A 23,311-nucleotide genomic window follows, 5' to 3' on the forward strand; every position below is an offset into this window, starting at 1 on the left:
TGCCACGTGCACAGTGCCCGTGCTTAAGGCACCCAATTTCTCAAGCGAATTCATTGTGCAGACATATGCTTCAGAGCATGGTGTGGGGGCTGTGTTCTCACAGCTAAATGAGGAGGGGTAGACCAACCTGTAGCATTCAATAGTAAGAGGTTATTTCCACAGGAACAGAGTTGAAGTGCGATTGAGAGTGAGACATTTGCTGTGGTCTGGGCACTGAAGAAGCTGAGACCATACATGTTCGGGACTCACTTCCGGGTTCAGACAGACCACAGCCCCCTCAGATGGTTGATGCAGATGAGGGTTGAGATTCCAAAACTGTTGAGGTGGTCCATTTTCCTACAGGGGATGGCCTTTACAGTGGAACTCCGCCCTGGTACAGAACACGCCAATGCTGATGGTCTGTCCAGATTTTTCCAACTTAGTGAAGAGAACTCCCAAGTGAATAGGTAGTTCTCCCCACATTTCAGCTGGAGGGGACATGTGTTAGACTTGGCACCATTGGTGTGGGTCTCCCTTCCAATTTTTCTACTGTTGCCTCTTGTGTTTTTGCTGGTCTAGATGCTTTCGGCAATTTGTCACTGCTGTTCAGTGCCAAAGTGCAAGTGCTTCCTTTGTAAAATGTTGTCATGGATTAGTGATTCCATGATTGGCTATTTGATTTACTAGTCAGACCCTAGCACAGTGCACTATGTGTGCCCAGGGCCTGTAAATCAAATGCTGCTTGTGGGCTTGCAGCACTGATTGTGCCATTCACAGAAAGAGCTTGTAAAACGTGGCTCAGGCCTGCCATTGCAGAGCCTGTGTGCAGTCTGGGACTGCCATGTCGACTTGGCAGGTGCACACATTTGCCAGTCCCTAATCCTTCTCTTTTCTACATATTAGTCACCCTGAATGTAGGGTGCATTGTATGTGAAAGGTAAGACATGCCCTGATGTGTGTCCAGTTAAAAGTGAAATACTGCCAATTTCGTTTTTCACTATTGCAAGGCTGTCTGTTCCCATAGGCCGGAATGGGAAATAGTTTATAAAATCTTATAAATCTAATAGACCCTAGAAATAAGATAGGAAAATAAACTTTAGCATTCTTGAACTCAGAATGTTAAGATGCATCGTTTAGTAAGGATGATTTCTACATTCTGTGTTTCTGTTTCTCCTACTCTAGAAACACGCCCACCTTATGCACACCAGTACTGACCCTGATCCTCCTGGGGATACTTCATCCCACAGTGCCATCTGATGCCCTCTCCTGAAGAGCACACAAGCAACCCCAAACCGGTTTTCGCCTTGTAAGGCTTCATCAGTGAGGTATAGCTTGGATTCTGTGGCAAAGTAAGCAAGGGACCCTGGTCTGGGTATACCCATGGCCTCTCGTGCGTTGCATACAAAAAAACCAAAGGTAATGGAAGGTATGCAATCAAATAGTCTAACCCACTGGCATTCTCTCTGGATAGTATTCCAAGCCATTATGTTTTCCTCAATGTGCCACTCCAGAGACAAGCTCACCGATTGCAAACCATTACTGGCCATACTCCTCATGCAATGAACATCCCGACTCCCAGACGAGGCCCTACTGAAGGAAACACAATCAATCCTAACTTCATGCGGTAATTCACGGAGGAAATCTAAGTAGGCTGAAACCGGTCTGGGGTTTCTCTGGTCGCCTTCTGGAGGAGATGTAGCCTTAATGATGATTGGTCTGGACTGTTCATATTGGAGCAGGACCAAGATCGATTTGCTTATGGCAGGTCTCTGTTTAGAGTGACATGGTGGACAAAAACAATGGTCTCCATGTGGCCCAAACAACCGACAGATGCTGAGATAAAATCAAAATGTTCCATCCATGACTATATTCTTTGTTCCACCTATTTTTAAGGATATGAAAAATACATACACATAAACAAGGCTCTGCAAAACCTTGGATTCCTACTACCTTGAGAGAAATCACAGCTGATTCCATGCCAGGTTCGAGCATTAATTTAGCCAAGTTCCACACAGATCGAGGAATGGGCTTTCTTCCATTTCTTCTACAGTTTCCTCAAAGAGCGGGAGGGGTTTGAAATCTGTGAACTCTAGCGTAAGTAAGCCCATAGTATTTGATTTGACACACCCTGCATCAGGATAAACTGTGCTTGATAATAAAGAGTAGGGTAAATTACTTTTACACTGCTCTTCATTATCAAGCACAGCTCCTCCGGTCTTGACCAATATTCCCCCAACCCCAATTTCCTCAATAATTCCCTCAAGGTACAAAACCAGGGAATTTTACTTTTCTTGGGCTATGTCATAGGATCCCTAATAACCACTCGGTAGGGAGAAAGCTCCTCAATTGTCCATAGGTGATGCCAGAACAATAAGTACTTATAGTCCAGCTTGTGAACAAATATTCTTTGGGCCAAATCGAGAAGAAAAGGAGTCAGGGGAGTGCTGGCTGGTACATTGAGAACTAATCTTATAAAACGATGTTCAGTGGGGGAAACATTCAGTGAACGCATTACCTCACAATTCTGCTCAATGTAAAACTGCTCCTAGGGCTTTAGTATTATATATTTCTAGTGATGGCGGCACTTCCCTAGACACTGTACTTTTATGGATCTTATTTATGTGGACAGTCTGCTGGATTAAGGACAGGCGGCCTTTCTCTATATGACGGGCCCTACATAAATTTGGGGTTAAATAAATCAAATAATCAAAGACAGAAACAAATTCAATAGTATGGTCCCTTACATACATACTCTCTTGGATGTCTTCAGAGTACCATTGGAAAATATCATATATTTGCTTTTGCATCATTGAGCTCCAACCGCACTCATCACAGAAAAGTTTGAAATCATTTAATAGCTGTTTCAGCACTTGGAGAGACTTTGATATTAATAACCTGTCATCTGCAAATAGTTGAGCCGGTGCTCTTCTCTCCCAGACATTTGGGGTGTCACAGCCACCCCTGTTAAGGAAACCAACTCCCCCATGCATCCACAGAGCCAGAGCAGGTGGAAGATCGTTCTCCCACGTGGCAGCTAAATCCTACAACGAGCTACCAACAGACATCAGGTGCGCCCCCTCCCTGAACACCTTCAAGAAGAACCTCAAGACCTGTCTTTTTGGCTGAAACGGATCTGCATACCCCCTCCCCCTTCCTCCCTCAGCGCCGTGAGACCCTCACGGTGAGTAGCACGCATACAAATCCCTGATTGATTGATCGATTGATTAATAAATAGCGAGAACACACCCCTGCCTCACTTCACAGTATATCTCGGTTATTGGTCCCTCCTCCCCCGCCTAACTTGGACTTTATTTGCTGAATGTAGCTGAACAAGAATATCCAATACATTTTGAGGAATTCCCAACTCCTATACCACCTTCCAAAGTTTGCATCGAGGGACCAAGTCAAAAGCCATACGCAGATCCATGAAGGCGACTTACAACTTTCCCTCTTTAATAAAAGACTTCTTTCCAATTAATACAAAGGAAGTGGAAGATACAGATGTTGGTATGGAAACCCTTCTGGTAATTGGAAAAGATATATTTTTCCAAGATCCAATCCTGTAACAGGCCAATAACCGTTTGCAGAAAATAATTTTCTGCGCAGAGACAATGAAACTAAGGGGTCGATAGCTACCCAGATTTGCCATATATCCTTTCTTATAAATAGGTGTGATCTCGGCTAAATTCCAGTAGGAAGGAATTTCCATGCCTGAGAGGATAGAATTGGTTAGCATATTAATATAGGAGACCCAAACACCTTAGTCTTTTCTGTATAAATCATTAGGAATTCGATCAGGGCCAGGAGCTCTGGTTGAGATACAGGAGCTAATTGCTTATGGGTTTCTTCAAGAAAACTTTCTAGAGCTTGTACAGTGCCAGATTAAACTATCTCATACTTACATTCTCCTCATCCTATTTATTTCCAAGAGCATACAGTCAATATACTCTAACTGATTAGCTGTCATTTAAAGTAAAATTTCACAGTAAAGAATATGCTTATTTCCTCCTTGTATCAACCCCGGAAGATATAATAAAGATCTTGTTCCCTTGGCAGATATGTTGATAAAGTACAAAACCTTCAAGGGTAGAACCACCTTAGGAAAGGTATATATTACCATACAAGTGTCAAATCTTTTAGGTTGGAAGCACTCTTCACAGAGGACGTATGTAGGAAAGCACCCCTTTTTGACATGTTCACCCCTGCTTGTTGCCTGATAAATGATGTGATTTTGAAAGTGCACAGGGTTCCTGCTAACCAGGTCCCCAGAGCCTGAGCTCTTTCCCAAAACTGTACAGTTGTTGCCCTCAGGTTGCAAAACCTTAGGATCCCCTGTAAGTTCCTAGTAAATGGTACCCTGGTACCTAGGGCCTGAGATCCTAAAGAGGGCCCCTAAGGGCTGCAGCACAACGTTTTCCACCTTACGGGTCCCCTCACGAAGCACATGCAGGACTACCATTGCAGACTACGAGTATTGATGCAGGCAAAAGTGAAATCACGCCTGTCCCCTACCACAGCATGTTATATTTGTAAGTCAACCCATCAGCAGACCTAACAACCCTATGGCAGGGTGCTGAATATAACATGGGAGAGCATACCATCATGAGCAGATACGGCCTTAGGCTGGTCGGTCCTATTACTGGCAGGGCAAGTGGACAGGGAAGCCATTTTAAAACATGTGCTGGACACTGGTGAAAATGAGTTCCGCAGCTACATGATGGCTGCACTGAACATAGGGACGTTTGGTATCAAATATCTCAATTTGGTAAACCCACACTGATGCCAGTCATATTTACCAAAACATGCACCCAGAGGGCACTTAAGAGGTGCCCCCTGAAAACCTACCAGCCTCTAGTGTCCTTGCTGACTAGTTTCTGACAGCCTTCCACCTGAGACGCTATTCTGACCTCATAGGGTGAGAGCCACAGCCTGACCTGCTGATTAGCCTCCTTGGGCCAGTGGGATTCAAAGAAGCTGACATCTTTGGAATGCAAATCTGGCTCTCCTCACAGGAGAGCAAGCCACACCATTCTCCCACCCCCAATCCAGAATCCACTTGGCACCTGGACAGGTGGGAAAATTAGCTGGTCAGGTTGGTGGGCCACCTCCAGGCTAGTAACACCCCTAAGGTGGGCTATTTTGAGGTGGACTCAATATTTGGCCATCTTTGTGATGGCATACTTAGGAGTTCTGGGACACAGTTATGCCCACTTTTTACAGGCAGTGGTCACGTAGGGGGCACAATGACCCCAAGGGTTAGTAGCCCATTGGCTACTACCCTACACTCCCCTAATGCCACTAAATTCAGTATTATGGAGAGTTCCTGTCACCAGAGAAGCAGATACAGATAAACTAAGAAGATAGAGGACAGCGAAGAGCCACAAAAGCAGATGAGAGAGAAGAAGCAGCTGACCTGGTATCCACCCTGCCGGCCTATCTGCATCCCTCGTCGAATTGGTACTAAAGTCAACTCATCCTGCAGGTCTGACTTCAGAAACTTGGTTGGACTGCCTGCCTTCCAAAAAGACTCAAGGCCTCCCATGAACAGAGGACCTGTTCTAAATAATCTCCAAAAGAGAAAACTCTGAGGTCTCATGAACTGCCAAAACCCTACACCCAAAGCCACATTTACACCCATCGCAGCAAGCCCGAGTGTAAGTGGGTACCAGTGCCAATATGGTTCCCCAGCCCTCCAGAGCTCAGGTGCATCATGGGTTCAGCCCTCCTGGACTCCTCGACATCACTTAAAGCCTCTACACACAGGGCAACTACAATTACTCTGGTAAAGAAAACCCAGATGCTAAAGGACACCCTGCACCCATCGCCCCTGGGCCTTGGAGAATCAATCAATCATAGCATTTGTAAAGCGCACTACATACCCATGATGGTCTCAAGGCCCCTGGGGGCGGAACACTGCTACTGTTTGAAGAGCCAGGTCTTGAGGAGTCTCCTGAAGGTTAGGATGGGGAGGATGGGGAGGACGTTCCACGTCTTGGCGACGAGGTGGGAGAATGATCTGCCGCTGGCGGTCACTCTTCGGATGGGGGAACAGTAGCCAAAGGTGTGGTCTGCAGAGCGGAGCTGGCGGGACGGGGTGTAGAGGCTGAGTCCGCTGTTGAGGTATGCTGATCCGGTGTCGTGGAGTGCCTTGTGTGCGTGGGTGAGGAGCTTGAAGGTTATCCTCTTGTTGATGGAGAGCCAGTGCTGGTCTCTCAGTTGGGGTGTGATGTTGCTGCAGCATGGGATGTCGAGGATCAGGTGTACGGAGGCGTTCTGGATGCGTTGGAGCTGTTTCAGGAGTTTGGCCGGGGCTCCTGCATAGAGTGCGTTGCCGTAGTCCAGTCTACTGCTGACGTGGGCCTGGGTGACCATCCTTCTAGTTGTGGTGGGGATCCACTTGAAGATCCTGAGAAGCATGTGGAGGGTGTTGAAGCAAGAGGAGGAGACAGCGTTGACCTGCTTCGTCATGGAGAGTGTGGATTCGAGGATGACCCCCAGGTTTTGCGCATGGTCGGTGGGTGTAGAGGGTGCTCCTAGTGCCGTCGGCCACCAGGAGTCGTCCCAGGCTGAGGGGGTGGAACCGAGGATGAGGACGTCCGTCTTGTCCGAGTACAGCTTCAGACATTCCTCATCCAGTCGGCGACGGTCTTCATTCATTCGTGGAGGAACCCAGACTGGGAAGGGTCCAGGTTGTTGTTCTCTGCGAGGAAGCTGGTCAGTTGTTTGTTGACAGCCTTCTCGATGACCTTCGCCGGGAACGGGAGCAGGGAGATGGGTCGGAAGTTCTTTAGGTCCTTGGGGTCCGCCTTGGGTTTCTTGAGTAAGGCGTTGATCTCTGCGTGTTTCCAGCTCTCAGGGAAGATCGCTGTCTCGAAGGAGATGTTAATGGTTTTCCAGAGGTGGGGTGCTATGGTGCTGCTGGCTTTGTTGAAGATGTGGTGTGGGTGGGCAGGGGTCTTCAGGGGATCTGGAGTGGATGGTGTTCATGTACTTGATGGTGTCGTCATCGTTGATGTTGGTCCAGGGGAGCAGGCGGTTGGTGCGGGTGGTGGTCTTGGGAGCAGGGGTCCCGGCGGTTGCCGGGGTGATGACGGTGTCGAAGCTGTCGTGGATGTCTTTGATCTTGCAATAAAAGAAGGTGGCCAGTGAGTCGCACAGGTCTTGTGACGGTGGAATATCTTTGGTGTTGGAACTGGGTTTGGAAAGTTCCTTCACGATGCTGAAGAGCTGTTTGCTGTTATGTGCGTTGTTGTCAATGCGCTCTCTGACGGTCGTCCTTTTGGCGGATCTGATGAGTTGGTGGTGTCGGCGGGCGGCGTTCCTGCTGGGCTGTGTAGCTTTCCGGTGTTCTTTCGCGGGTCCAGTTTTTTCCAGTTTTCAGCAGGTTCGCCTGGAGGTCTTCGGTGAACCAGCTGGCTCTCTTGCTGGTCGGAGGGTGTTGGCGCAGTCATCGATCCATTGTCTGAGGTTGCGGGCTGTGGCGTCGGGGTCGGTCAGGTCTGCGAGTGGGCTCTGGGTGAGGGTGGTGGTGAACTGGTCCTAGGTGATCTTGCCCCAGCTGCGGCAAGGCATCAGCTGGGGGCGGTGGGTTTCTGGAAGGTGAAGTGGATGCAGCAGTGGTCGGTCCAGTGGAGTTTGTGGTGCGGTCAAAGGAGACGTGGGTGCTTGCTGAGAAGATGGGGTTGCTTGTAGACAACTGAGTTTTAGAAAGGAAATAGAATGTATACATAGCAAGAGTGAGCTTTGGAGCCTGTCTTACTGCAAAGTCTCATAGTACAGCTATGTCTTGTATTTTCTTAGAGCGGGGCCTCAACTTCCCGAGTGGGTGCCGGGTGAGGTGAGGTCACTTCCCACATAATGTTGGGTGAGTACACTTCTTTTCAAAATAAACGAACTATTTCTGTTAAGTTTTGAGTCAGGAGAACTGTTTGTCTCTTGACATAGTGGTGAATACTTTTGTTCACCACTACAATGTGTGTTGCTTGTCTTGTCATTCTGTTAGATGTGGATTACTAAGGACAACAAGTCTTACATTACGTTTTTTGTATGCATTTGTTTCCTTAGGAAAGGACGATTCTTTTATAGTTTCCTCCAGCTAACATTGGGTCTCCAAGTTCCTGGTAGGAGTACTGTTTATTATTGGAATAGTTGTTACTTTATACTTTGCAGTTGCATCTTTTTACACCAAGGTCCTGACGAAAGCTGCGTAACATCCTTAATAGCTGAAACATGTCGACCACACTGCACGGCACTATATTATAGTTATAATTTTGAACTGTACAGCGCTTGTTTTATTTTATGACACCAGAACAGTGCCTAATAAACATATTTTCTGCTCTGGTAGTTATTTTTAAACACTCTTTCTCACGCATATATACTTTCTCACTGAGCACTGCACACTCATCATACACCACTTGGAAACACACTGTGGCTAGAAGCTAATCTCGATTTTCCTGTCTCTACACCATCAATTGATGTGTTGGGTGAGACTTGGATTATAGCATTCGTATCCCAGATGACGAGTGAATCCGCCACGTTGGTGGTCTGTTGGGAATTTTTTCAGCCGAGTGTTACTCCACACCACTCTATTTTCAAGACAGCACACACCACTTCTGACTAGGTGCCTCCTTTAGTATTTACTGCTTTGTCTAGGGTTGTGAGGCATAATGGTCAATAAACTAACCCACGTAGACCCCCCCACAAATTGATTTTTGGTTAAGTGGTAGGCCAGAGGAGTGAGTGGGCGCTGTGATGAGTTGTCTGAGCCCGAGGTTGCTGAGGTTGTCGATCAGGGTGGAGGTGTTGGACTCATTGCTGTTCTAGATGTGGAAGTTCAGGTCCCCGAGGAGAATGTAGTCGTGGAGGCGAGGGCGTGTGGGCTGATGAAGTCGGCGATGGAGTCGCTGAACTGTGGTCGGGATCCGGGGGGTATGTAGATGAGGGTGCCTCTGAGGGTGGTGTTGGGGTCAGTGTGGATCTGGAAGTGCAGGTGTTTGGCGTTGCTGAGGGTGTCATTGGCATCTGTCGAGATTTTGAGTGTGTTTCTGTGGACGATGGCAATTCCTCCACCTACTCCATTGGTGCGGTCCTTGCGGGTAATCTTGTAGCCTTCTGGGATGGCTATGGTGAAGTCGGGCGCCAAGGTGGGGGTCAGCCAGGTCTCCGTCAGGAAGGCAACGTCTGGGGCGCTGGGTGTCGAGTAGGTCCCAGAGTTTGACGGTGTGTTTGCTGGCGTAGCGGGTGTTGAGCAGGATGCATCTGAGGAAGTTCGGGTCTTCGGTGGGTGGGTTGGCGGGCCAGATGCTGGTAAAGCTGCAGCTCCAGCAGGAGAAGGGTCCTTGGGTGTGCTTCAGGGTGGAAAGGCAGCAGGTGCGTGACTGTCCGGTGTTGAGTGCGTGGAGGTTGCTGGAGTCGTAGTGGTGGTGTGCGTCGTGGTGAGTGTGGGGGCCAGGGGTCCTGGCACTGGTCGTGGTCCAGGCGCGGACGTGAGCAGGCGGGCTTACCTTAGGCGTGCCTTTGGTGCACCAGTGGCAAGCCTGCTGCGCGGCCTCCATATGAGGGGGAGTAGGAGGGAGGAGTAGCTGGGAGATGGGAGTGGGCGGCGAATGGGAGTTCAGGGGGTGGGGCCTCAGGGGATGCAGCAGCAGGAAATGAGCGTAAATGGGGAGGAGCGGGGGATACAGAAGGCAAAGTGGGGCACAGAGGGGTACAAAAAGTACCAAAAAAACAACAATGCTAACAAAGCAGGTGGGGCGAGCGGGGGATACACAAGGCAAAGTGGGGCACAGAGGGGCACAATGTACAAAGAGAACAAAAATGCTAATCACGCAGGCACAAACCAGTTCGAGCGGCAGCAGCGGCTCAGGGCACATAGGAGGGCTGTGTGGTGGCGCAGGTGAGCAACCTGCCTGGTGACAGGGTCAAAGATCCACATGTGAAGAGGACCACATGTGTCCCTCCATTCCCGAGCATCACAAGGCCTGTGCCCACTTGCTGGCTCAGCCCGACTGACTTCCTTGCCAGAACCTGCAGGCTCTTTATACAGTAACCGATCACCATTAAAATGCATTGGGCTCCCAAGCTGATTTGCCCTCTGCACCAGGCCACCCTTGTGCGGCTGGTGATCTACTCTTCATGCTGCCTTGGACCTTGCCCAACACTCACCTTAACTCCTTGAGGTTGGTCCTGTAAGTCGATGTACTGTACATGTTTAAAGAACTTGTTCTTCCTTCTATAGGACAACATTGCAGAACTCAGATATTGCTCTGTGTCCACGTTTTAAAGCAAAAATAAATTATATTTGAAAACCTAGGTACCTGAACAATTTTTCGCTAATACCATGGGGTCAATTCACAGACCTAATCTGAGATAAAATCCTAAACTTACTACTTTTGGTATTCACAGAAGGCATTTAGTAGTAGTAAAGGTAGGACATTTTACAGAACAGCGGGAATCTGGTGATTACAGACTTTGAAGTGCAAGAACATGTGAATGCCAATGCTCCTTTAAAAATAACAAGACCCATTGATGTTGCCAATTCTCAGAATTTTGGTTTTTCTTTTCCTCACTCTTGGTCAAGGCAGTAAAGTGAATCTTTGGCAAGGTAGGTGGGGTGAACCAACCCTGCACTTTTTCACTTCCGTAGCATAAGAGAACATAAATCCCATCTCTGCCCATCACAAAGGCTGGAGAAGAGTGAAACAGATGATTCTCCTCCTGCTAGCATGGAAGGCAGGGTGGGCAAAAACTCCTGGCTCACCCCTAATAACAAACCCGCTCAATTTTGGGCTGAGGAAGGGGCTCTGAATGGGGGCATTTAATACTGACCTTCTTGGCCCTGGAGCAAAGCCATAAAGGTCAGACATGGAAGTTGAACACTGGCTCAGAGCACATACTGCCCCCCTGCCCCTGTGCAAGATGGAAGGGTGCAAGATGGAAGGGTGTAGGATTCACCCCTCCACAACCCCTGGGCCAAGTTTGTGAGGGAAGAACAGTAGGCTCTCTATCCCAGAAAAAGGTGTGGGTGTATTTTCAAAAGATTTCTAAACAATTTCTTCTGAAGATTGTTATGCAAATGGTTATTTGGCCCTGTTAAAAAAAATCATAGCTGACAAATTTTATCATAAACTCAAATTATGAGTGAGTCATTTGTACTAAAATGGGTATTTGTTTTTATAGAAACTGATTGTAACTGTTTTCATCTGGGTCTTGTATTGTCTTATTGTGTAACTAAAAGAGTGTTCAAGGTGTAAACTAAATTTAGGAGTGTTTCTATTTGTTGGTGTGACTCTTTTCTGGCACCCTGATATTCTGTGGTCAGTTGTTTCTAACCAAACAAACAGCAACAAAGATGTGACGGAAGGAATGCTTGAATTAATCTCATTCGCTGGCAGTCACACTCGCTCCCCATGCCACTCTGGAATAAGGACCGCCTTATGTAAATCAGTACCATCTATGCATGGGAGTAGTCTGCTTATTAGTGCCAGGCCTCCTCCAGAAGGGGCCACAAAGAGTCTGTCCTGGGTTACTTGTGTTCCTTCAGAGAGGACCTGGCAATTCGGGCAGGACTCTTCCTATTACAGCAGGACCAAGACTGCTTTGCATATGGCTAAGTCTAATCTGAGGTGGGGTGAACTGGGATGCAGCCTGAGTAATTGCCAGTATCTGATATTAAACTAAGCATTTTCCCAATGACTCTTTTCTTTTCTTCAGTGCCAAGGGTATGCCCAGCCGTGGGTCCTGTGCTCACCATGCGACTGAAACCAAGCTGCATCCGACTGAAGAGCCCCCAACAAGGGAAAACAAGTCTTGCATTGCCTGATCTGGTTCAGAGATGGTCTCGCTTGGCAGTTCGGGCTGTAGCAGAACCAATGCTCATTTGCATATGGATGGGCTTAATCTGAGGTGGCAGCGTGGGCACAATAGGGTGGGTTGCGATGTAGCCTCAAGTCATTACCAAGGACTGAGATTAATGTAATCATTCCACCTGTCACTTTTTTGTTTAAACCAACACAAAGCAATAAATACATTTGACAAACGTCTTGCAAATTATATTTTGACACGGTGTGGGTAAATCCTATCACTGGTATATATTTAATATTGCACCTGCACAGAATTGATATTACTGGTACATATGCCTGCAGAGAAGCGCTGGCAGTGCATACACATAATACATGCCTTCATAGAGGAGCTACTACTGACGCATTTAACATTACATCCATGCAGAGTGACAGAGTAGAGGCACTATTGGAACATTAACTGGTGTGTGTCTGCTAAGAAGCCCTAGTACTGCACATTGAATAAAACATGCCTGCACAGGAGGGCTCCTAATGCCCCATTAGATATGACATGGCTGCACAAACTCCTTGGACCCTAACAATCGATTTCAGAGCAATGGACAGCATAGAAACCATACTAATGGCAGTCGTAGATACCATTAGACGCTCCTTGGAAGCAGAAATTCTAGTATTGCTGGTTCTGCGGAATCTGTCAGCAGCTTTTGACGCGGTCTCACATTCCACTCTATTCTGCAGGCTGCACGATGTGGGTATACATGGCAGGGCCCTACAGTGGCTAGGGGACTTTCCTAGCAAATGCACCCAAACCATTGCAGTAGACTCCTTCAGTTCCCTCTCTGTGCAGGTTATCAGTGGAGTGCCGCAGGGTTGTTCATTATTCAGTGTCCACATGGCCCGCTTGCGCCGATTGTCAGATCATGCAGGTTTTGATGATCGTGTCCTATGCTGATGATACCCAACCAGTCATCTCTTTTGGGCAAGCGCCAGATATGGCTAAAACAAGGTTTGAGGACTTCATGAGGAAAATCACTGATTGGATGGCTAACTACTGTCCTCAATTACATGGAGAAGAACCTGACATAATGCAGTCAGCAAGGCTCAGGAGTATTGGACAATGGACTGGTGGTAGCTAGACCAGGCACTTTCTATGAAGGAGCAAATCAGCATCCTATGTGTCATCTGTTTTTCCCCTCTGTGGCTGCTCAGGAAAACCTTCCAGTGGCTCCCTGCGTCATCAAGAAAAACCCTACTCGGGCCCTGATCATCAGTCGCCTGGACTATGGGAATGCACTGCTAGAGGCAGCAAAGGAGGAGATGCAGGCCAAGCTCCAGGTGCTGCAGAATACCTCAGCCAGGGCCGGATTGGCTGTAGCCGGCTCCGGCAATTCCCCCGGTGGGCTGCCAGGGTGGGGGCCGTTTATGTTATAGGGCCATTTTTGCAGATTAGCTGTAATGTTGGCCCCTGTAACATAATCGGCCAAAAACGGCCCTAGCAAACAGCTCGGCATCACCCCCAACCCCCCGTGGGGGACAGCTGAGCACTTTGCCAGGGCGGGTTTTTGTCCCCAGTCTGGCCCTGACCTCAGCCCGCCTAATCTGCATATTCCCCTGCCCATCCTCCACTCCTATTGTGTAAGCCCCTCACTGACTCCCCATCAGAAGGCAGGCTTTATTATGATTGTGCTGCGTAACGCACAAAGCATTAACCATGCTGCTTCCCTCGAACTTGCATAACCAAGCTCTTCTAGAATTCATCCCATTTGTACCTCTAGCTTTGGTGGCCCATCCTTCTCCCACCTGGCCCGCCCCAATGGAACAAGCTTCCTTTGCCAATTCAAATATGCAAAGATCTTTTCTACAATTAAAAACCTTTTTTAAACATTGCTGTTTTAATGAGATTCTTGCCATGTCTGGTTGCTAGTGCCAAGATACACCTCCAGCTGTGAGTCGTTTAGCACTTCATGAAATGCCTCTAACATAACATAACATGGCTACAGAAAGGTTCCCTTATTGGCACAGTAAATATCACATGCCTGCACAAAAGTGCTAATACTGTACAGAAGCATGAGTACCGCACATTAAAGGACACACTTATATGAAATGACTGCAAATAAGCACTAGCTCTGCACATTAAATATCACATGCCTGCACACAAGGGCTAATACTGTATGTTACATATCAAATGCCTGCACAGAAGAGCTAATACTGAATGTTACATATCAAATGACTGCACAGAAGTGCTAATACTGTATGTTCACAGAGAAGCACAAGTACTGCACATTAAAAGACACACGTATGACATGCCTGCAAATAAGCTCTAACACTGCACATTAAATAAGACATGCCTGCACAGGAGAGCCCCTACTGCCCCATTAGATATTACATCCGTGCACAGAGGCGTCATTATTGGCACAGTAAATATAACATGCATGCATAGCAGTGTTAAAACTGTATGTTACATCTCCAATGCCTGCATAGAGGCAAGAGTACTGAACATTAAATGGCACATTAATATGACATAACTGTACAGAATTGGTAAAACTATACATTAAATGTGGCATGCCTTCAGAAGTGCCAATATTGGAATATATAATATCCTCTTCTTGCACAGGAGTGTCTGCAGCCCCTGTCGGTCCTCAAGATGAGGTTTTGTGCTGCCCAGAGCCTGGTAGCACTGTCTTACCTGTAGTGGACTGTCCCCCGGTGGTTGCAGTCCAGATGAGCAGGAAGCCCAGGATTGGAGACTGATTGTGCCAAGCCATGTCCAACTACTAAACACAGAGAGTCTGCAGGAAGTAACTCAGGTGACAAAGTGCAGCAAGAGTGGGGTGACTGCAGAAGGCTGGTGTGGGGGCAGATCTGCAGAGGTGTCCTGGGCTCCTTGTATCCACCTGCATCCAAGGGAGGGCACATGATGGGAGGGAGGAGAGAGCAGTGAGTGACTGGTCCCTTCTGTTCCAGTCCCTCAGGTAAAACATAAACCGGTTTATCCACCACCATAACACAGCAATGAGAGGAATGTGTGAAACCATGTGTCAAGGTCATTTAATTAACTAACCTCCTGGCCAGTGTGCATTGTGTCCTGGGGACACACACTGGAGGTTCTGACTGGTTCACATACACATGGGTGAGTGACAGCGCATAACCAGGCAAGGGAGAAGGGCCGTTGCTTGTGTGAAGGTTGCTGTAAATGACTGCATGTAAATAGAGGGGGAAGCACCTGGAGCAGTCTGGTGAGCCCAGGTTGATGAGCCTTGTGATCTTGGGAGCTTATACAGATTCACTCAAAACTTCAAGATCAATTCAATATTGAACTCTCATTAAAGGGCAGGATATCATTCGTCTATAGATTCAGGACCGGGTGATGACGTCAACGCTCCATTTGCGAGGGGGCCATTGTTGGTTCTTCCAGCAAATTTGCAATTAATTTAAAATGTCTTTCTTCACTCATTTCATATCTTTCTTCCTCTTAGGGATGCTTAGTACCCCTGGAAGTGACATGGGAAGAAGGGGAGCGAGGAAGCAGAAACTGAGAGAGAAGACAGACTGATGCCCCACAGAATGGGCTGAGCTGGCTCTCTAGGACTGCGGCATCATCCAGGGACTGGGGCCTCAGGCAGCCGTCTTGGCTGATGGCATTTTGCTTCTTTAACATTTGAGACCTCTTTGGCGATGGGAGAGCCCTGAGAGGCAAATGTGGGTCAGCTCCGTGATAGTGTACAGCAGCACTGGTGACCACTGGAGGAGGAGCGGCATGTCTCAGCATCCTTTGAAGGTTCCCTGCTCAGACCCTGCTGCAGTGCAGCACTGGGGACCATCTGACAGACACCAGCACTAGAGGAGCTGCATGCCTCAGCATCCTCTGAAGGTTCCCTGCTCAGACCCTGCTGCAGTGCAGCACTGGGGATCATCTGTTAAAGCACTGGAGGAGGAGCAGCATTCCTCAGCATCCTCTGAAGGTTCCCTACTCAGACACTGCTGCAGTGCAGCACTGAGGACCATCTGACAGACACCAGCACTAGAGGAGCTGCATGCCTCAGCGTCCTCTGAAGGTTCCCTGCTCAGACACTACTGCAGTGCAGTGCTGGGGACCGTCTGCAGAGCACCAGCACTGGAGGAGCTGCATGCCTCAGCATCCTCTGAGGGTTCCCTGCTCAGACCCTGCTGCAGAGCAGCACTGGGGACCATCTGCAGAGCACCAGCACTAGAGGAGCGGCATGCCTCAGCATCCTCTGAGGGTTCCCTGCTCAGCCCCTGCTGCAGTGCTGCACTGGGGACTATCAGCCACAGCACCAGCACTAGAGGGGGAGCTGCATGCCTCAGCATCCTCTGAAGGTTCCCTGCTCAGGCCCTGCTGCAGTGCAGCACTGGGGACCGTCTGCAGAGCACCAGCACTGGAGGAGCTGCATGCCTCAGCATCCTCTGAGGGTTCCCTGCTCAGACCCTGCTGCAGAGCAGCACTGGGGACCATCTGCAGAGCACCAGCACTAGAGGAGCGGCATGCCTCAGCATCCTCTGAGGGTTCCCTGCTCAGCCCCTGCTGCAGTGCTGCACTGGGGACTATCAGCCACAGCACCAGCACTAGAGGGGGAGCTGCATGCCTCAGCATCCTATGAAGGTTCCCTGCTCAGATACTGCTGCAGTGCAGCACTGGGGATCATCTGCAGAGCACCAGCACTAGAGGAGCTGCATGTCTCAGCGTCCTCTGAAGGTGCCCTGCTCAGGCCCTGCTGCTGAGCAGCACTGGGGACCAGCAGCCACAGCACCAGCACTAGAGGATCTGCATGCCTCAGCGTCCTCTGAAGGTTCCCTGCAAAGACCCAGCTGAAGTGCAGCACTGGGGACCATCTGACAGACACCAGCACTAGAGGAGCTGCATGCCTCAGCGTCCTCTGAAGGTTCCCTGCTCAGACACTGCTGCAGTGCAGCACTGGAGACCTTCTGACAGACACTAGCACTAGAGGAGCTGCATGCCTCAGCACCCTCTGAAGGTTTCCTGCTCAGGCCCTGCTGCTGAACAGCACTGGGGACCAGCAGCCATAGCACCAGCACTAGAGGATCTGCATGCCTCAGCGTCCTCTGAGAGATCCCTGCTCAGGCCCTGCTGAGAGAAGGACAGGGGACCATCTACCAGAGCACCATCAATGGGGCAGACGCATGCTTCAGCATCCTCTGAAGGTACCCTGCTCAGACACTGCTGCAGTGCAGCACTGGGGACCATCTGTCAGATCACCAGCTGTAGAGGAGCTGCATGTCTCAGCATCCTCTGAAGTACCCATGCTCAGGGCCCGGCTGCAGTGCAGCACTGGGGACCATATGCAGATCACCAGCACTAGAGGAACGGCATACATCAGCATCCTCCGAAGGTTCCCTGCTCAGGTGCTGCTGCAGTGCAGCACCGGGGACCATCTGACAGACACCAGCACTAGAGGAGCACTCTATTCTGCAGGCTGCACAATGTGGGTATACATGGTAGGGCACTACAATGACTAGGGGACTTTTCTAGCAAATGTACCCAAACCATCACGTTAGACTCCTTCACTTCCCTCTCTGTGCAGGTTTTCAGCGGAGTCCCGCAGGGTTCTTCATTATTTAGTGTCCACATGGCCCGCTCGTGCCGATTGTCAGATCATGCAGGTTTTGATGATCGTGTCCTATGCTGATGATACCTAACTAGTCAGCCCTTTTGGGCAAGCTCCAGATATTGCTAAAACAAGGTTTGAGGACTTCATGAGGAAAATCACCGATTGGATGGCTAACTACTGTCCTCAATTAAATGGAAAAGAACCAGACATAATGCAGTTCGGCAAAGTCAAGTCAAGTCAAGTCAAAATTTATATAGCGCACTACATACCCATAGGGTCTCAAGGCGCTTGAGGAAGGGGGGGGGGGGTTTACTTATCGAATATCCAGGTTTTAAGTTGTTTTCTGAAGGCTAGGTGGTTTTGAGTAAGGCGGAGGTGGATGGGAAGGGAATTTCAGGTTTTGGCCGCTAAGTAGGAGAAGGATCTTCCCCCCATGGTGGCTTTGTGGATGCGCGGAACAGCGGCGAGGGCTTGGTTGGACGAACACAGCTGGCGGGTGGGGGTGTAAAAGGAAAGGCGCGTGTTGAGACAATCAGGTCCAAGTTCATATAGGGCTTTGTGTGCGTGGGTGAGGAGACGGAACGTTATTCTCTTGTTGACGGGGAGCCAGTGAAGGTCTTTCAGGTGAACGGAAATGTGGTCTGTGCGGGGGATGTCTAGTATGAGTCTGGCTGAAGCATTTTGGATGCGTTGGAGTTTTTTCTGCAGTTTTGCGGTGGAACCGGCGTGAAGGGTGTTTCCGTAGTCCAGACGGCTTGTAACCAGTGCGTGGGTGACCGTTTTTCTTGTTTCGGTGGGGATCCAGCGAAATGTTTTTTTGAGCATGCGTAGGATGTTGAAGCATGAAGATGAGACGGCGTTGACTTGTCTGGTCATCGAGAGTGAGGAGTCCAGGATGATGCCCAGGTTCCGTGCGTGGTCCGTCGGTATGGGGGCTTTTCCTAGGGCCATTGGCCACCAAGAGTCGTCCCAGGCGGAAGGGGATGAACCTAAGATGAGGACTTCCGTTTTGTCCGAGTTCAGTTTCAGACGGCTGTGCTTCATCCACTCGGCTACTTCTTTCATCCCTTCATGTAGGTTGGTTTTGGCGGTGGTTGGGTCTTTGGTGAGTGAGAGGATCAGCTGAGTGTCATCAGCGTAGGAGATGATGTTGAGGTTGTGTTGGCGTGCGATGGTTGCGAGGGGGCTCATGTAGACGTTGAAGAGGGTGGGGCTGAGTGATGATCCTTGCGGAACGCCGCAGATGACTTCGGTGGCCTCTGACTTAAAAGGGGGGAGGCGGACTCTCTGAGTTCTTCCAGCGAGGAACGAAATGATCCAGTCCAATGCTTTTCCTTGAATTCCGATGTTTCTGAGGCGTTGTATCAGGGTGCTATGGCAGACTGTGTCGAAGGCTGCGGAGAGGTCAAGGAGGATGAGGGCGACTGTGTCTCCATTGTCCAATAGTGTTCGAATGTCGTCTGTTGCTGCGATGAGGGCGGTCTCGGTGCTGTGTTTGGCTCAGAAGCCAGACTGTGAAGAGTCGAGTGATTTGTTGGTTTCGATTAAGGCGGCGAGCTGATTATTGATGGCTTTCTCAATGACTTTGGCAGGGAATGGGAGGAGCGAGATGGGGCGGTAGTTTTTGAGTTCGGTGGGGTCAGCTGTGGGTTTTTTCAGAAGGGCGCTGAGTTCGGCGTGTTTCCAGCTTTCTGGGAATGTGGCGGAGTTAAGGGAGCAGTTGATGACATCTCGGAGATGGGGTGCGATAATGGAGTCTGCTTTGTTGAAGATGTGATGGGGGCATGGGTCTGTAGGGGATCCTGAGTGGATGGAGTTCATCAGGCGAATGGTGTCTTCTGTGGTGATTGGGTTCCCGGCGAAAAGGTTATTCGGTGGAGGTACAGGTTCGGAGGTGAGTGGGGTGGACTGGTTTACGGGCTGGTTGTCAAAGCTGTTATGAATGTCGGCGATTTTGTCATGGAAGAATGAGGCGAGGGAGTTGCAGAGGACTTGAGAGGGGGTGATGTCGTTAGATCTGACGGTGGGGTTGGTGAATTCTTTGATGATGTTGAAAAGTTCCTTGCTGTTGTGGGCGTTGTTGTCTAGTCGGTCTTTGAGTGCTGACTTCTTGGCTTTCCGGATTAGTTGGTGGTGTTTGCGGGTGGCGTTTTTGAAGGTGGCTTGGGTGATAGTGTTTGGGTCTGTTTTCCAAGTTTTCTCAAGGGAACGACAGCTTCTTGGATTTCTTAAGGTCATCGTTGAACCAGGGGGCGTTCTTGCTTCCTTGCTTGATTTTTTTTTTAAAACATTTTTATTAGCATTTTTAAAACAGTGCGATACATTGTCACCTGGAAATACAAAATATGTTAAGCATTTCAGTTTGGGATCAGAAATCCTTGTAATTACATCAGTAACACATGAGCTGAACGTTATACATGGCAAATCAAGGGTTGCGGAGCTCACCCTGGGTGGAGCCACATTATTCGGTATCCGAGCCCGTGCCGTCTGTATCAGAAGGTGGGTCGCAAATGTCTCCCCTGTATTTATTCCACGCCCCCATATCCTTTTCCATTTCTTAGGACATCTTCTGTTTCGATACACAGCCCGTTCTGCAATCATCGCAGCATCCATGTCCTGTCTCCAGGTCGCTATGGACGGTGGTAATCCCCCACCCCACCTTTGTGCTATATTCCTCTTCGCCACCATCATACCTATTGTCATCCAGTTCTGCCCATATCGCGTAAGATCGTTGGGCTCCCACACGTTCAGGAGGCATCGCTTGGGATCTGGGAGTATTGATAGTTCTTCAGATTGTGACATGGTGCGCATCACTTGAGCCCAATAGTGCGCAATTCGGGGGCATTCCCATATCGTGTGGTAGAAGCTATCTATTTCCCCGCATCCCCTCAGACAGTATGGGTGTGCAATCCTTTTCATCTTGTGTAGTGCATCCCTCGTGTAATATGACCTGTGCAATATACGGAGTTGTACCAGGCGAAAACGCGTGGGGACACCTATTTCTTTTGGAGATGAAGTCGCCTCCTGCCACTCCGTGTCATCCATGTCGCCACAGTCATGTACCCATTTCTTCCGCAAGGCCTCTAGGGGGTCAGGCAGATTATTTACAAGTTTTCTATAGGTTAGAGATGTTGCTTTTGAAGGCATAAAGTCTGTCAGTAGTCTGTCCTCTAGTGGGGACGCCTCCGGGATATCTGTACCAGGTTTGAACATTGTTGTCAAGGCATGACGTATCTGTGTATATCTGAAACGCTCAGTCAGCGCCAGCTCATATTGTTGTTGCAGTGTTTCGAAAGGTAGTACTTGCCCTCTCTGCCACAGATCTCCAATGGTGGAGATGCCAATTGCATCCCAACGGTCGAAGCCCTTGGAGTGCCTCAATTGTCCAAGTTGTTTTACGTCCCATAACAGGGTGAGCTGCGTCAGCACTCCTCGCCATTTCAGCCTGCGTAGCGCCGCGTGCCACACGGTGAATGTGTGTCATAGTGGGCCGATCTTCGATGCGATTAGCGATGCATCGTACAGGGGAGTCAGCATTCCAGAGAATCCCAACTGCGCCCTGTCCGCCTTTAGGGCCGGCTCAGACTGGGGAAGATGAAGCCATTGATTAACAATCTTCAGCTGTGACGCCCAGTAGTACAGGTGTACATCTGGGAGCGCTATGCCTCCGTCGTACCAGCCACGCGTGAGTTTGGCTTGCGCTATTCGAGCAGGTTTAGAGCCCCACAATAGCACTGAGACTTGCGCTGCGATGGTTTTAAAGTATGCGTGAGGGACGGGATAGGGCGTGTTTTCTAGATCATATAGGAAACGGGGCAGGGCCATCATTTTGAATAGGGCAGCCTTACCCAGCAGTGTCAGCGGTAGCGATTCCCAGTGTCGAATGTCACATTTGAGGCGGTCAAGGGGGGGCTGTAGGTTTTGCTTGTGGAAGGAAGCAGGGTCAGCTGTAATGTATATCCCTAAATATTTAAACCCGTCGACCGAGATCCTCAGCGGGCAGGTGTCCGGCAATCTCGGCGCAGGTCCGCGCAGTACGTGCATGGTGGATTTGGACCAGTTGATCGAATAGCCGGAAGCTCGACCGTAGACCGTGCAAACATCCAATAATGTGTTAATCGAGCTCCTGGGAGCGGTGAGATATATCAGCACATCATCGGCGTATAAGGAAATTTTATCTTCCCAGTCATCCGTCCAGCGGATACCACTGATCGTTGGTTCCCACCTTACCCATGCAGCCAAAGGTTCCAGGACCATGGCGAACAGTAACGGGGAAAGTGGACAGCCCTGTTGCGTGCCTCTATACAAGGGAAAATCCGCCGAGATATGGCCATTCGCCGCCACATGTGCCATCGGCCTTGCATAGAGCAGACGGATCCAGGAGCAGAATTTCTGGCCGAAACCGAAGTGACGTAGGACCGCAAATAAAAAGGGCCAGTGGACTGTGTCAAACGCCATATGGGCGTCAAGGGATAATATCACCGCGGGCTCTAACAGATACTTTGCTCGCGCAAGTGCACCGTGCACTCTGTGCAGGTTAAGCGCCGTGCTTCTGCCCGGCATAAATCCGGATTGATCTTTATGTATAAGCTTGGTCAGATAAGGCGTGAGACGTTGCGCCAACAGTTTCGCAAGTATTTTGGCCTCCGCGTTAATGAGGGAAATTGGGCAGTACGACGTACATTGGTCCGCGGGTTTCCCTGGTTTGAGGATCGCCACAATTGTGGCCGTTCGCTGATATAACGGGAGTTCACCTGTCTCCAGGCTATCCTTGAACATATGCAGCAAGTGCGGTGCGAGTGTTTCCGCCTGTTGCTTATATAAGTCTACTGGTATCCCATTGGGCCCCAGCGCTTTACCCGTCTGTAGGGCTTTAATCGCCAGTCGTATCTCCTCGGTCGTTAAGTCTACGTCTAAGGCCCGTGTCTCCTCCTCAGTCAACACTGGCATTTTGAGATCTTTGATGTAAGTGTATGCCTCGTCTTCCGAGATCGTGGACGCGGACGCGTACACCGTTTCGTAGTGAGTCGCCAGCGCTTGCACTATTGCACCGGGATCCCTAATGGGGACATCGCCCTCTACCGTCAGTTGTGCTATCCACCTGTCTCGTCTGTCCCGCCTGTCCAGCCAGGCCAGTAATTTGCCTGCTTTGTCCCCCATCTCGTAAACCCTGTGTCGTGTGGCAGACAGTTGCAATTGGACTTCCTCTGTGAGATGTGCTTTGTGATGTTGTATTGCTATTTGCAAAGCGTGCGCTGTAGTGGGGTTTGGATCTGCCGCATGCTGCACCTCAGCTCCCGTCACCGCTGTTTCTAGGGTTAACAGCTCTGCCTGCCCCTCCCGCTTAAGCGCTGTGATGGAGACTATCGCACAACCCCGAAGTACCGTTTTATAAGCCTCCCACAGATTGGCAACTGAGGACACCGAACCCGTGTTGTCCCTGAAGTACTGTTTGTTTCCCACCCTCAGCTCCTTTCTGACCATAGAATTGTGAAGGTATGATGCGTGGATAGGATAAATCCGACGCCGTGTGGGTTTGTGATGCGTATAGGTAAGTAGCAGTGGGGAGTGGTCTGAAATACCTCGGGGCCTTATCTCTATCCTGGATACAGTACCAGGCCCACCCGGGGAGCTAAGAAAATAGTCGAGCCTAGTGAGAGTATTATGAACGCCGGAGTGGTATGTGTATTGTCGGCCCTGGGGGTTGTATTTCCTCCATTGGTCTTCCAGTCCCATCGCAGTCATGAAGCCTGCCAGGCGAGTTGCGTTAGCTGGGGCCAGTTTCGGTGGGACCCTATCCTGCAGACTATTAGCTACCAGATTGAAATCTCCCCCCAGAAGTAAACCTCCCTCAGGGAGCCCAAGTATAAAAGTGCTAAGGTCTGCTAGGGCTGTTGCCTGTAGTGCAGGTGGAATGTATACGGAGACGATGTTGATGGGTTTTCCCTC

General features: G+C 49.5%; 1 protein-coding gene across 1 annotated transcript in view; it reads right to left on the reverse strand.

Annotated features, from left to right (window-relative positions):
- Positions 1-22,522, reverse strand: part of LOC144827856 (IgGFc-binding protein-like) — a 70,020-nt gene extending 47,498 nt beyond the window's left edge. Inside the window, exon 1 of the mRNA XM_078686021.1 lies at positions 22,117-22,522. Within this exon, the coding sequence (XP_078542147.1) occupies positions 22,117-22,522 (406 nt within the window). The remainder of the gene's footprint in view (positions 1-22,116) is intronic.
- Between the last annotated feature and the right edge of the window lie 789 nt (positions 22,523-23,311).

This window comes from Lissotriton helveticus, chromosome 4_1 (assembly GCF_964261635.1).
Source record: "Lissotriton helveticus chromosome 4_1, aLisHel1.1, whole genome shotgun sequence".
Lineage (NCBI taxonomy): Eukaryota > Metazoa > Chordata > Amphibia > Caudata > Salamandridae > Lissotriton > Lissotriton helveticus.